At 36.9% G+C, this 15401-nt stretch overlaps 4 protein-coding genes across 7 annotated transcripts; 3 read left to right on the top strand and 1 right to left on the bottom strand.

Moving 5' to 3' along the window:
* Positions 1-137: 137 nt before the first annotated feature.
* LOC125222269 (pentatricopeptide repeat-containing protein At5g14080-like) lies at positions 138-4291 on the top strand. Of its 4 annotated transcripts, XM_089063190.1 has the most exons (4): positions 138-274; positions 380-1858; positions 2715-2804; positions 3465-4291. In XM_089063190.1, the coding sequence occupies exons 1-3, from the start codon at positions 231-233 to the stop codon at positions 2758-2760; spliced, it is 1569 nt and encodes a 522-aa protein (XP_088919316.1). In that variant the 5' UTR covers positions 138-230; the 3' UTR covers positions 2761-2804; positions 3465-4291. The 4 variants fall into 4 exon arrangements, 3 of the variants coding, with proteins under 3 accessions (XP_088919316.1, XP_047980750.2, XP_047980748.2); XR_016134682.1 differs by having other exon boundaries at positions 173-1858; positions 2715-2816; XM_048124793.2 differs by having other exon boundaries at positions 173-1828.
* On the bottom strand, positions 3159-3921 carry LOC148933017 (Integrase-type DNA-binding superfamily protein). Its single transcript, XM_089063191.1, has one exon. It carries the CDS (start codon positions 3919-3921, stop codon positions 3397-3399), a length of 525 nt encoding a protein of 174 aa, XP_088919317.1. The 3' UTR covers positions 3159-3396.
* A 3655-nt stretch (positions 4292-7946) lies between the features above and the next one.
* Positions 7947-9733, top strand: LOC125222271 (small ribosomal subunit protein uS7-like). Its single transcript, XM_048124795.2, has 4 exons — positions 7947-8106; positions 8644-8915; positions 9157-9360; positions 9448-9733. The coding sequence occupies exons 1-4, from the start codon at positions 7999-8001 to the stop codon at positions 9500-9502; spliced, it is 639 nt and encodes a 212-aa protein (XP_047980752.1). The 5' UTR covers positions 7947-7998; the 3' UTR covers positions 9503-9733.
* An 862-nt stretch (positions 9734-10595) lies between these two features.
* Positions 10596-14990, top strand: LOC125219699 (alpha/beta-Hydrolases superfamily protein). The gene is made up of 13 exons (XM_048121742.2): positions 10596-10885; positions 11208-11315; positions 11445-11471; positions 11825-11915; positions 12145-12188; positions 12480-12578; positions 12954-13011; positions 13132-13184; positions 13439-13540; positions 13889-13954; positions 14080-14201; positions 14296-14467; positions 14632-14990. Exons 1-13 carry the CDS (start codon positions 10760-10762, stop codon positions 14692-14694), a joined length of 1131 nt encoding a protein of 376 aa, XP_047977699.2. The 5' UTR covers positions 10596-10759; the 3' UTR covers positions 14695-14990.
* Positions 14991-15401: the final 411 nt, after the last annotated feature.

Here is a 15401-nt window from a genome sequence, read left to right on the forward strand (position 1 = left end):
CATTAAATTCATATTCCCTTCAAAATAATAGTAGTACTTGTGTTTTGTTTGTTTAATTGAGAGCTTATTATTTCAAAATAATTCAAAAATTAAGAAATAAAATAGTTCAATCCTTTTTAATCAGGAATTACAAAGAACCCTACCGAGAAATATGTAATTACATTTTTGTCCCTTCTGCTTCTCTGCTTCTCAAATCAATTTCGAAGAAGATGGATTGCAGTGAGTGAAAAATGAGATTCTCTTACAAATTTTACCCTAATCAGAATTTCTTCAGGTACTGCTTAAACTGCTCATCACTCTCTCCAAAAGCCCTAACCCCCAAATATCCGTTTTCAGTATATGTAAATACAATAATTTTTTTGCGCCATTCTTCGATTAGGTTGTATGCATTTATCCCTTTTGAACCACGCTCACTTCGAAAAACGCCAGCTTTAAGCACTTCCTCTTCTGGGTCTTCCTCAAGTCTTCATTTTGGATTGCGTTCGGTTCAAATTAAGCTGTCTTCATATGTCAAGAATCATGTTTTGGGCGGCTCCTTTTGTGGGATTCCTTCAAAGTTTGTAATTGAATCATTGGTTTTATCAACACATAGTTGCCAAAGTGTGTGTAATGAATTTGGTTGGCTTAGTTGTGGGAAAATGGTTAGATACTTCTCTGTATCATCATCAAATAGCTCGTTTGCTTCTGGTTCTGTTGTGAAGAGTGAGAAAAATTATCGGCTGGAGTTTGTTTTGGAAGTTGTTGGTATGATTAGGAGCAATGGAGAGGATTTGGAGCGCAGGTTAAATATGATGCGCCATAGATTGAATGCATACTCTGTCACTGAGATTTTTGAATTCTTAAATTCTGAGAAGGTACATGGATTGAGGTTCTTTGAGTGGATTTGGAGTAATGATCCTAAGCTGCAGAAGGATTCTTGTGTTTGTAGTTTGATCATCGATAACCTCGGAAGGTTGGAGGACTATGGCACAATGCAGGAGTTGTTTAGGAAGTTTGCTTGTGAAAAGATTTGTCTGACTTATGAGGCTTTTGGGTTTTTACCCGTGTTGGCATCTGCAGAGGCTTCATTGAAGGAATCCACTAAAATTGTGTTGGATTTGTTGAATGAAGTTGGGGGATCGTTTCAGAGTTCTGGTGTCTGTGCCTTGATTGAGATGTTCTGTAAGTTTCACTTGTTCGAAATGGCTAAGCATGTCATCAGCATTTCCGGGAGCAAGCAGTCGTGTTCACTTCTTTTCATCCGTGAGATGTGCAGGAGTGGCCTTATAGAAGAAGCACATGGTATAATCAGAGGGATGAGACAGGCTCGTTGCACTCATACTACCACTGTGTATAACTATCTTCTTGGAAGCCTATGGAAGAATTCTAGGATTACTGAAGTCTTTCAACTGGTTGATGAGATGAAAAAAAGCGACATCCCTTTTGATGCTATAACGTTTGAGATTCTTATCAATTCTGTTTGTAGTTTAGGCAATATGGATGCTGTTCACCGGATTCTTGATCAAATGGTGGCTCAAGGAGTTCAGCCTCGACTGTCTACTCATGCTTGCATCATTAAGACTTTGTTTGCTGCAGAAAGATATGAGGCAGCATGCAAGCATGTTGTTTATGCAAGTGCTATTGATAAGACCTCTAGCAATATGATATACAGCTTAATGGCCAAACTCTATTCAGAAAAAGGTCATATCATGAGTGCTCGGAACACTCTTGTGGACATGATGGAAAAAGGCCTAAGGCCGAATTTCAGCATTTACATTAAAGTTGTGAAGCAACTTAGAAGAACTGGGAGGGGAAATCTAGCAAGAGACCTGGAAAGCAAGCACTTCAAGTTTGTATTCAATCCTCACGTAGCATATTCGTGAGTCTTGTCGGGCTGTCAGTCTTGTCCACTGTCACAATTTTGATGAAATGAGAATGCTAAGTGATCTCATAATTGACTTCATCTTTCTCTCTTTATCTTCTGTTTCTTGCTGGACTCAGTATTGCACAATAGATAAAATTTTGGTATATACAAATTTTGACTTGTACCAAGCATTGAACTGCGATATTGCATAATACTACTAGTGAGGCTATGCGAGGTCATTTTTTAGTCTTATTGGAAACCAGTTCCTCACATAGTGAAATTGTCTTCATGAAGTAGTTTGGAACCATGCAATTGAATCATTTCCATTTGGTGCATTGGAGAATATGATAGCTGTCATTTTTACGTATCTCCTATTTCTTTTTATTTTGTCCTTAAAATTGTAGTAGTAGTTTTATTTCACTTTTAATTCATTCATTGATTTTCTCATATGATCATATCTCTCAGTGTAGTATGTTTTACTTTATAGATGTATAATCCTTCATGCTTTTATTGCATTTCTCATTATTTCATTTATGTCAGATTTTTACATATTGGTTTCTTTTGCAATTTGAACGTTATATGACTTTATTTTGTTACTATGTTTGAGCTACTGCAAATCCAGAGTACTTTGTGTACTTTCATTGATTATTTCTCACTTGGTTAGTCTATTACCAACTCTTTGTAGTGTCATTGAATCATGATGTTTGCATCTCTACAGTTCTCCTCTCCCACGGATTGGCAGTTCTTATTATATTCGCATATCCAACAAATTCACATGATATTTACAAGTTTGGTTCCATAGTTTCTTGATTAACTTTGATGTTTGTGTTTTCTCCATTTGTCTTTGAAGATAGAAATTTTGTTGGTTCAGGTGCAACTTCAATCTTTTTACCAGCAAAAGGAACGATGCTGCCTGAAGGCCGATAGTGCCCTTCTCGTCAACAGCCTCAAGGACATCAAGGTAATCAATTGGGTATGGATCTTTTCTTGTTGAGGTTACAACAAAGTTGTATATCTCTTTTTTTACCATCAAATGCTCACATAGCTACTGTTGGCTACCAATATGTGCTCGTAGAATATGTAAAGGAAGCATAGACTGTATCGTACATATAAACATCTCGAGCTATATACCAATTTATGATTAGCTAGCCTAGATAAACAAGCTGTTCGAGTAAGAACATGAAATCGAGTTATAAAGAAACGCTGGCTTAAGCTAAATGTGGATAAGTATTAGCTCTGAAATAAACAATGAAAGTGATAATGCCATCTGAAAATAAAATAAGAAGTTGAACTAAAAAAGAGGAAGAGCTTTGACTTGAGCAACAGAAATATATTAGCTTCATTAGAATCTATAATGATAGTAATACAATAAATTCTTGTTAGAAAAGTGGCCTAAAAAGTGGCCCTTGAAACAAATAATGTAAGATCCTTATCTCACATTCTAGTCAACATGAATTCTCTTATGCAGATGCATGGTTTATATCTAAAATACCAATCTCTATCTAAAAAAATGCTCATATATATGTGTGCATCTATGTTATATTATATGAATATCAGTCCCAAATGGAGTAAGTGTCTGTTTCATCCCATTCCTCCATCTCAAACTCCTCATAACTGACAGATTCTCCGACCCCGGACGGGCCCGCCAGCTCCATCCACATTTTAGGCGAGTCGAGCGGCGCCTCATTGATGGCTTGAATGTCGCTAGGCGACAGCTTCACCCTAGCCGGGACAGCACCCCCGCCAGAACCACCGTCCGCATCCCCCGACTGCTCGACGCCCCCCAGCCGCATGGCGGCCAGCTGAGCCGCCTGGCGGATGTCGTCCGCGTCGGCGCTGGCAGGCTTCGGGAGGCTCTCCACCAGCTCCGGGAAGTTGACGCGCGCGTCCGGCCCCCTCAGGTACCGCGCGGAGACGTCGTAGGCCGCGGCCGCCATCTCGGGCGTGTCGAAACTCCCCAGCCAAATACGAGTCTTTTTCCCGGGCTCGCGAATCTCCGACACCCACCTCCCCCATTTCCGCCTCCTCACGCCCACGTACCTCGCCCCGCCCCCCTCGTTCTTGTCCTGCTTGATCATGTTCGAGTTCCTCGAAAATCGAGCTTTTCGTAGCTTGAAAGGTGGGCATGGCTATGGTTTTATAGGAGAGGGGAGTGTTGGAGGATTGTTGTAGTGCATGAATGAGTTGAGGCCTTGAGGGAGTGAGCATATGAGCTCAAAAAATTGTTGGTTGGTGAAGTGAGCTTCCACGTTGTTGCATGAAAGTGGGAGTGTGTGTGTGTGTGTGTGTGTGTGTGTTTTTTTTTTTTTTTTTTTGAGATAGAGATAGATTTTGGTAATGGATATAATTAGCCGACACTTGTCATCCTTAACCTACTTTTGTAAGGATTTGAGGAAAATTGTTGAGATGTTTTGATCTCATAAAATAAGAATGTTTCACACTGCAAAAGATTAGAGTTCTTGATTTTCAAATTATTTCTCAGCTGACCTTACTGTTACTTTGTTGAAACTTGCAACCTCAAACCTGACCCCATCCTGTTTTAGATCATTTTCTGTCGGAATATCCCTTTCCGTCCCACATAATTTTACACACTTTGACCCGGCACAGATTTTAAGAAATGTAGTGGAAAGTGAGTTGAAATAGTTGGTGGGATGTGGGTCCTACTTTTAAAGTATTAGTTTTATAATAAAATGTGAGTAGGAATGAGTTAGTGGAATATGGACGGATCAAAATGGAATACTGGATAAAATTATGCGGGACGGAGGGAGTATTTATTTATCTTGATTTTCTTGGTTTTTTTGAATAAGTTGAAGATGAATTCATTCTTGATGTGCATTTCAATGTGATTGTGGTTTTCTTGTTTGTTAAGCTAGTATGCTCTTCAATATAAATTTGATTTAATTTATTAAATTATTGTTATTATTCTCTTTTCATTTGTCATGTGTTTTATTTATTTGATAACTTTTATACGATCAAATTTTCAGAAATAAAGGGGAAAATAGATTATTTAGTTATGGTTTTTATCCTAGACAAAATTATCAATTTCATCATGTGTGAAATTTGTTTATCTGCATTTTCAAATAGTCAAATGTGAGTTAGTGTATTTAATCATTAACAGGTGGATTATTAATAGAGACGTTTTGATTTTATCTGTTTATTTATTTCGAGATTTTTTGGTTTACATGACAAACAGCTGTATCTAACAAAGCTTCATTGTGTGATTAACTGTCACCCATTAATCTTTTTATTTAGTGTTCAGTCTTTTTAAACACATTTTTCATTATTAGTTTTATTATATTTATTTAATTTTAATCTGATAACAGCGGCAATGGAAATGACACGACCGTTTTTATAGAACATTCTTTGTTATTTTTGATTCTGTTCCTCCTTTTTTAATTGGTATCTTTGACTTCAAAGATTAAATGATTTTATAATCTTTAACCACACTTTCGATATAATGAATGATTATGTGTTAATGTGTTTTCTCATCATCACAAATTGCGAAAAGATTAAACAAATCGATATTAATGTATATGGTCAGGCAAACTCACTCTCACTAACAGTATATAATTTTTTTAAAATTCATATGTCTAAAAATAAAGGAGTCATGAGACATGTGAAATTTTGGTATAATAACATGATCATGACGACTTGTGAAACAAATATTGCTTTGCTTACAATATTTTCTATAAATCATATCTATTGACTATTAGAGAAATTGAGTAGTACTCACTCCATCCGTGATGATAGGAGTCTTATTTCGTTCCGGCACAAGAGATGTTAACAAAAGTGATGGAAGAAAGTTGGTGGAATATGAGTCTCATTTGTGTATATATTAATTTTAAATGATATGTGAGTGGAATGAGTTAAAAGAATGTTGGGCTTCTTCACCATTTTTAGTAAAAATGAATCGGGACTCCTATTCGCGGACAGACCAAAATGAAAAACGAGACTGATCATATTCGCATACGAATGTAGTATTACACTATTCTCGTGCTCTTCAACGTTACCCACAAGGCCACAATCATTAAGTACTGAAAAATGAGGATTATAGTTGTTAGTATTTATTTATTTTTCCAATATTCTATCTTAGGGGCATGTTAGGGTGCCACCACCCCTTAAAATAACATCATACCACCATTCCTAGCCAATCATTTGTACACGTGGATGAATAATAAACTGGCACGTGGCAAAAAAAATCTGGAAAAAGATGATCAGCAATTTGCTAGTCTTTATCCAGCAATATTTCTTGTCCAGCAATATCCGACACACTATACAACAATCTATAGATTGCTGTGTAGTGTTTGTAATATTGCTGTGTAGCGTTTATAATACTGTTGTATAAGCGGTGTCACGGTGTCATTTTAAGAGGGGTTGTCATTTTAACACAAACCTTCTATCTTATTTATAAGCATAATCCAATTAAATTGATTTTATGAATAAATAAATATATACAAAAATTATACTAGTAGTAATAAAACAACTAACATTATATGATCAAACCAGTTATCTTGTGATTTCAGTATATGCTTGTAATTGTTATTATGATATCATTGATAATGATATCATGATGATATTAATAAAATAGGAGATTCACACTTAAGTCCCAAAAATAAAGAAGATAAGAATTGAGATTCCAATCACTGTGGAAGACGCGGCTTCTTCTTGAAAAAGTGGTCATGGGCATATCTTAATCTTGAAAACTACTTATGTTTTTTTGAGGTACATTTATTTCTAGTATTTGTTTAAGACTTAATGCCATTGTCATAACCCCACATAATTCTATATGCTCTCCTCTTTTTCAACCGACAATGTCAAACAAAATAAAATCTAAGAGAAATCCCCTCATTCACCGTACCTGTAAAGCTCGCACAATTTTTTTAAGCTCACTATTATAGAAATCTCAGTTTTAGCTTTCTTCTCTTCATTATTGTGTGTGCACCAGCACCAGCACCAACACCAAATACACAAGCTTTTCCATACATTTAAGTTTTCTTTCTTTCATCTAAAAGCAATTTTTTTCATCATGACATATTATGTGGTGTTATTTAGTACTGAAGTAGTATGTTAAGTGGAGAATCATTATATTTTTTAAAATTCTTCACTATATATGGAACTTATACGATTAAAATATGTCATTTTGAATGAGACATGAATAATACTTATTGGATTCCCTTTTAAAAGAGAGTATATTTTTCTTTTCGAAGTGATGGTGTATCTTGATAGTTGCATCAACCCCACATGTACGGACTGCGTTTTCAAAGAAATTGTTCGAAAATGTGTATATTTTAGGTGATTCGGATCATTAATGAGATTTTAGCACTAACAATTGAACAAATAAGTTTGATGGGGGCTTAAGGCCTTTTGACAATCCATTTGTGTCACTAAATCCACATACATAGTTAAATGTTTAGGTCTCATGTGGGAGCAATGTTCGTATAGTTTCTCGGGTGGGCTGGATATGTCATACACTAGTTACACGTGGCTCTTTAAATCCGTTGTTGTTTGGTGTGTTGGCTGCTTCTAATTTTGCCGTTATCTAATATTTGGTCTGTCATTTGTGTTTTTATGTATCGAGTTAGCGTCCTTTTGTTTGTTGTTTGTTGTGCATTGTAATTGATCAGTCACCTCTTGTATTTTATTTGTATCTCTCTTTATTCGGTCTCAAAGAGTTAAGTTTTATTCGATATGTGATGCATTAATGTTTTTTCTCTCCTCACCATTTTTTGTTCTATCTAAAACAACATTCAAAACGAGATTAGAGTTTTTCTTCACTTATCAATTGACTTATATCTTGATATTGGGCCTAACTTTGCATAATCAAGAAGCCAACTAAAAAATCAAAACAATATTATCAAGCCAAATTATTAAGTTCTAATTATATGGGCTTTTGAACCCAATCACTCAATAAGTTTCCAACCAATTTAAGCCCAATTAGCATTTTCACAACTAGCCCATTTAACGCTATCAGAATGAGTCCATAGGGCCCAAGCCCATAATCCGGCCCAAAGGGCATAATCGTAAATTCGGATAAAATCGAACAAAATCAGCCCTAGGGTTTTACACGCAGCTCTCATATTTATTTTCGACTTCTTCTTCGTCTCCACACACTCCACATCCACCGCAGATTTGCAGAGCTCCCCCCCCCCCGCACAATGGAGGCCGCCGCCGTTCCCGACGTAGCTGTTGTAGTAGATGATGTCCAGGATAAGAGCCGCAGCGAGGTCATGCTCTTCAACCGCTGGTCCTACGACGGAGTTGAGGTGACTTTTTTCTCTTTTGTTTTATATTTGATTCGATCCGGATTTTTCTAAATCTTAACCTCGATTTTATTAGTTTTATTTTGCGTTTGATTTGATATTTTCTCCGATTGCCTGTGAATTTTAGAATGATTTTGTATTTTTTACTGGTTAGTAGTTGTGGCCGATCTTTGCTTTATTATACCGTTTTTATTTACGATGCTGATTCTATTAAATTTTATTGCTACCTCTTTTGCTATGAATTAGAATTTAGGGATAATGTTTATTGAGCTGAATGAGCCAAAGAAGCCTTTTGATTGTTGGTGTTTGTGTTTTATAGATGTAGGTCAGGTTATTGACTGAATCTGTTTAGCTTTGTGATTAAAATTACAGTGAATCTCAAGCTTACCATTATACTATAATTAAGGTTACATTTTAAAAATTTTCAGTTTAAATCGTAAGATTTTGGTGGAGATAACTTAGTCTGATGCAAGATGGTTAGCTTAAGTCAAATTAATGGATTACACCTTTATTAATTTAATGAATCTATGATGTATATAGGTTAGTGACATTTCTGTTGAGGATTACATCACTGCAACGGCTTCGAAGCGCCCTATCTACATGCCCCACACTGCTGGTAGGTACCAAGCCAAGCGATTCAGGAAGGCTCAGTGCCCAATTGTTGAAAGGCTGACCAACTCCCTCATGATGCACGGGAGAAACAATGGCAAGAAGTTGATGGCTGTCCGCATCATCAAGCATGCTATGGAGATCATCCACCTGCTAACTGACCAGAACCCAATCCAAGTCATTGTTGATGCTGTCATCAACAGGTATTAGAATAGCCGATTGCTATATGCATCATTACCGTGCATACCATTACTGTCCAGAGTCCTCTGCATTCCTAGAACTATATCCTATCTATATGAATGTTGTTTTAAAGTGTATTCTTGAAACACTTCAACTTACATTGCGTGTTCATTTGACAGTGTGCTTCTGCTGCACTTAAATTTTACATGTTTTAGTAATCTGTTTTGGCCAATTGTCTAATGTTGAATCGATTTTTCTTTGCAGTGGACCAAGAGAAGATGCCACCAGGATTGGTTCAGCTGGTGTCGTGAGGCGTCAAGCTGTTGATATCTCACCTCTTCGCCGTGTTAACCAGGCTATATACCTCCTGACAACCGGTGCCAGAGAGAGTTCCTTCAGGAACGTCAAGACCATTGCTGAATGCCTTGCTGATGAACTCATCAACGCAGCAAAAGGGTCATCTAACAGGTAAGAAAGGACTCAATCACCCTTATCCCTATCTATCTATATGTTCTTATACACTTGTCATTTGTTGACTGTCATTTTGCGATGCAGCTATGCCATCAAGAAGAAGGATGAAATCGAGAGGGTGGCCAAGGCCAATCGTTAAGAACAGTTTTGTTTTGGTTTCGGTTGTATCTCTTTTTAGGACGTTTGAACATTATGGGATTTTGATCTTCGACTTCCCTATTATCAGTACTTCGTACTCTTTTTGTTAAGACCATCCAAAGTTGTTGAAAACCATTGAGTTATTTTGGTTATGTTTTATATAGAACGTCTCAGTTTTACTATTGGTATGTATCATGAATCTGTTGATCAATTGCAGTCGGATTTTAATGTTGATTTGGACTACTAGTAACATCTTAGTTGCATTAGTTTTTTCCAATTATCTATCTTCATATAAAAATTAGTCGTATACTCTCTATAAAATTACAACTTAATCGTGTTGTTCAGTGCTTAAAAATAAAATTACAATATTTGAAGAGAAAATTTATCGTTTCGATGTGATTAATTGGCAGAGATAAATAGTTAGGTGATATGTCGAATTTTAAGCCTTGTTCGGATGGTTTATTTTAGCCCTGACACGGTTAATTTCACTCATGAACATAGGAGCATTCAAAATGGAATGGAAGTGCCCTTCTAGAGGGCTATTCAACATTTTATCCAAGAGTCTATCTCTCTGTAATAGAAGGGCCTATCTCTTTCCATTTTTTTCACATCATCACTATTTTGTTTTAGTTTTTTACAAATTTAAATAAAACTATTATGGAGTATTTATAGTGTAGAAATTATGGAATAAGAAAAAAATATGTGTAACCCTTCTTCCACAATGGAAGGCCTATCATCAGCCATCACACATCGGCTAAGGCCGATATATCGGCCGAACGGGAGAGAGAAGGAATGGCCTATCATAGGCCCTTCTTCCGCAATGGTTGGCCGATGGGGGCCGATCAGAAAGACCTCTCGATCGGCCAACCATCGTGAATGCTCTAAAACAGTTTATATTTTAAAAAAATCATAAGGCAGTTTATATTTTTTAAAAAAAATACCACTTCCCTCATCAAATTCAGTTAAAAAAGTGTTCATCTTTATACAACTTGTTAAACACAATTATGCATTTAATTAGAATAGGGGCATTTCCGTCAATCAACAAGGTTGCCATTGACCAAGTGGGTTCATTTCCGTCGCGTCCCTTTCCTCTCTCTCTGGCGGAGACGAATAGAGAGAAAGCGACAAGTTGAAAGCAGCGAAAACACACACTCCAAGCTTCGATCTCTCCGCCTAAATTGCGCTTTTGCGCTCCCCAATTTACCCCTCTCTCTCTAGATTCAACCGCTGCCTTTCCTGTGCCGTCGTCTCAACCGTAATGTCGGCCGTTCCGACTACCACGTGCCGGCATTTCGAAATCAGACCTGCATTCATCGCAGATAATCACCTCGCTTTGACGTCGTCGATCAGTCACAGGCAGCTGAATCTCAGGCCGTCGCGCGAGGTAATTTCGCCATAAATTCGTGACGGAATTGCGATTGGTTGGTTGAAATTTGCTTTTCTCTTTGCTGTTAATTGAGGGCTTTGGATCGCATTCATGCCTTTCTGTTAATTCTTCTTTAATTTTCATCACGTAATAATGCAGCCTCATTCTCTTTGAATCTCTATCAATTAAAATTAGACTTTGATTGAACTACAAATTTATCACATAGTGATTGAATTTGTTGCAGGACTTGAAATCTAAGCTTAATACCTTGTGTGTATGTGTATGTGTTCATTTTCTAAAGTCTTAATAGTTTTTTCAATGCTTAAACTTACCCTATCAGGTAGCTTTGAATCGCTCAAGGAGGTCGATATGCCCGAAAATACGCATGGCAACGATAGATGAGATGCTGGTGGATAGGAGAACTATTGTGAAGCCTGGTGACATTTTGGTAATCAGAAGCATCTGAAATATAATTTCTAAATTCAATGTTTTCTGTTAAATTGCTACTCCACTATGTTATTTTCATCTTTGTGTTTTTAAAGGGTTTTACTGATTAACTAATTTATAATTTGTGCAGGCATATGATCTTGTGCAAGGAGCAGAAGTGAGTCCAATGTCTTTTTGTTAACTTGCTAGAGATATTGAGGGTCATTTTGAGGCTGTACTTCGTTTTCCATAGTTTCCATAAGTTCGAACTTCGAAGTGATATTTCATTGTACAAAGAATATTACTACTAATATTGTTCTATTAGTATGTCTCATATAAATTTTTTGTTTTTACACCCATTTTCAAATTTCTAGGATGTCTAGAAGAATTTATGGGCATCATGCATTTGGAGAAGAGGGCATGTGTGTTGGAGAGGGGGGGGGGGGGGGGATTTTATTAATTTTATTGTTGTTTTATTCTTTTGGGAGCTCTAGTTTTGCGTGATTATGACCGTGATTCATTGGTCCACAGGTGAGGTGGAGTTACATCTTGGACAGAACAGCACCTGAGCCTCCAACTGCTGTTCTTTTGCATGGAATTCTGGGTAGCAGAAAAAATTGGGGTCAGTATTATTGTGTTAATCCTTTATTTGGAGTGAAATGTATTTGGAAACAAATTTGTGATGAACATAGATTACTACATAAATATTAAGAACTATATTTTTTTTCTTGAAATTTCGTCTAAATGTGTACATAGCTAAAGCACAACATGACTTGGCAAACTATGTTAACATTAAGTTGCAAGAAAGTTCATGTGCATTGATTATAACATCTTAGTTTATTTATTGCCAGGAACTTTTGCTAGGAGATTGGCTAAAGAATTTCCTAAATGGCAGGTAAAACCAAAAATGCTTTTGGCTTTATTTTCTTTTTACGAGTGCCTAGTATCATCAACTGCAAGACCAGACCCACCCCTTCCATCATGTTTGATTCACATTTTTAGGGGATTTTTAACAACTGTTGCTCCCTCTACTTCCATAGCCCCTTTCTTCAGATGTACTACAAAGTAACAATATTGCTCTTAACAATAAAATTTGAGGGTGGAAAGATGAAGATACTCGGTCCCGTTAGCTTTTATATATTTTCTATCTGAAGCTTACACTTTTTTCCTTCTTTCATTATCTCAGTTTCTGCTTGTCGACTTGCGTTGTCACGGTGATTCAGCATCTCTAAAGAACAGAGGACCTCATAATGTTGCTTCAGCTGCTCGTGATGTTTTAAAGCTAGTATGTAATCCTTCAACTAAACATTATCATATTGTAATTGGTTTTTTAGTGTTCCATACAAACTAATTTTGGACAATCATTGTTACTCTTCTTACAGCACTTTTTCTCAGTGCCCATTTTGGTACCAACACTGTCGTCATTCCTTTTCTCGCTACTAGTTTCACTTGCTTATTAAAAATTTCTAGATTTTATGTGAACTTTAAGCTACTCAGTCATCATACTAATTGCAACAGTTTCTACATTGACTCAACATAGATGCTTTGAGTCTAGGTTACCCATGTTGGATCCACCTTCCGTCTTCTTAGCATAGAGACCATGGAATAAAGTTGCGACATTCATTCATCTCACCAATTCTTATTTACTTCTTTCCCCTAGCTTGGTGCGATGAAGCTCACTCCTCGAGTACTCGTTGGCCACAGCTTTGGGGGTAAAGGTAATTATCCATCCATTCCTGCATATAATTAGTTAGTGAAATTTTGTTGCCTTGATGCATTTTCACAGGACATCACTCCTGTTATTCGGTGCAATGACATATTTATTTAATATCGTGCAGTGTCCTTGAGCATGGTAGATCAGGTTCCTAAACCTCTAGCTCGCCCTGTTAGAGTAAGTAATGGATTTCCATGATCTCCGGGATGTGTTATTTTTCACATATTTGGCGACCAATTTGGATGCACGAACTCCTCCATTGTCAACTTTCCTATCTATATAACTAATCTGAAAATGCTAAGTTGTCCTACTAGATTTCTTGTTGCTTGGGACAGCATCTCTCCCTTCCATGAACTCTGGGTCTGAAAGCCCTTTCATTGTATGTTCTAGATTGCTTATTCTCTTTGTTTCTATCTCTAATGACATCTTAGGTCTGGGTATTAGATTCGACACCTGGAAAAGTTCGTGCTGGTGCAGATGGAGATGACCATCCTGCTGAACTTATTTCTTTCCTGCGTACCTTGCCAAAAGAGGTAAGCAATGCATTCATCAGCTGAATCAGTTTAATCTTTTTCCTCTTTTCGTTTTCTTCTCTTGCTTCCCCAGAGCATTCTACAGTGAAATAGTGACCTTAATAGAGTTAGCAATTTGTGGAACATGGTTGGTTTACTCTTTGTATTTCCGTCTCAGAACTTGGTCTAAAATCTGACTCGCCTATGCTGCTATATGTTTGATTAGTCAATTTCACCTGTTTGATTCAGTATTCAATCTGAATGTGAAATTCTGTATGTTCAACGCAACCTCTATTCCATGAGTATTGATCAGACTAAGTTTTACTGATACCATGTTGAACTTCTTTTTCGAATTGTTTTTCAAGGAAGGTCTCTTCCAAACAGGATGTTGTGGATGCTCTTCTTAATCATGGGTTCTCAAAAGATGTGGCACAGGTAAGCTTAAGACGCACAATACCTACGTGCTAGCACCATATATCCTTTGCTTTTCTATTCTGTATTCTCAATCAGTGTTTATGCCAAAAACTTTTCTGAATCGTATCTTTTTCACTCCATCACAGTGGGTGGTCACTAATCTTCGAAAAATGAAAATTAATGGAGCATCATCACCAAGCTTGTCATGGGCATTTGATCTCAATGGTATTTCAGAGATGTATCAATCATACGAAGACACAAATCTTTGGTAATTATACTTTTCTTACAAAAGACGCATCACATTCTCCGAGAGAGAAATCCATGTAACTAGGATTGCATTTGCACCTCCTTTGTGCACACAGGAAGCTCGTGGAAGATGTTCCTCGTGGCGTGCACATAAATTTCCTAAAAGCAGAAAGAAGTTTGCACAGATGGGCTCTTGAAGACCTTCACAGGATCCATGTTGCTGAGGAACAAGCTGTCGAAGAGGGAGGTGGAGTTGAAATGCACCTCCTTGAAGATGCCGGCCACTGGGTATGCATTGAGTAGATTTCTCTTTGCTTAACCTTTAAACATCAATTTCTAAAATCTCGTGCCCAGAAAAACCTCAAGGAACTCGGAATGGAGACTTTGAGTTCACTTCATCTTATATTACTATATGCAAAATGTTAGGATACTAACTGTGATATCAATTTCAGGTGCATGCAGACAACCCGGATGGGCTCTTCAGAATTCTTTCGTTCTCGTTCCAAGGATTTTAAGCAATCAGTCTGACTACTGCAACAAGGCTCGATCCAAAATATCAACACTTTTATAGGTGTGAGATGAATTTATTCATAGATTTTGTAGTTGCATTTCAACCATGAAAATAGAGAAAAAGAACAGAAAAACAATATAATAGTGCCATTTGTCTCTGTATAATATAGGGTCATCATTTTTTCACGATTGTACGAAGTATTTAGTTAGAATTATTTGTTCTTGAATTTATGTATTGAACAACCCTGACTATTGAGTTCATTGTATCATCACATCATTATTGAACATGTACTTCTAATCACACCTTTTTTTTCATAATTAAATGTATTATAACCATTTAAGTTGGAGGTGGAAAGTTATAATTTTGTTGGAGTGGCAATGATCTTGGGACTTCTATCAATTGTCACTCTACAGTGAAGAGGGTCCGTGGGTTACTCCAGGATTTCGATTTTGTGGCTCTGCAACATGTACATCGAGAAGGAAACTTTGCTACTGGTTTTTTGTCTCATTATGCTTATTCTTATCATAGAATTCATGAGCTCGAGGCTCCTCCGTTGGGGCTCCATAGCTGGATGCTACATGACAGACTAGGTGTTACTTATATCCGTTGATTTTGACTTTGTTTCGGGCTTTGCCCGCTTTTTTTTTTATACCAAAAAAAATAAAAATTATTGGGAGGCGAATTATTCTTGCAAATAATGTGAAGAATGAA

Source organism: Salvia hispanica, chromosome 1, assembly GCF_029641045.1.
Source record: "Salvia hispanica isolate PSC_SH4W2 chromosome 1, Shi_PSC_v1, whole genome shotgun sequence".
NCBI lineage: Eukaryota > Viridiplantae > Streptophyta > Magnoliopsida > Lamiales > Lamiaceae > Salvia > Salvia hispanica.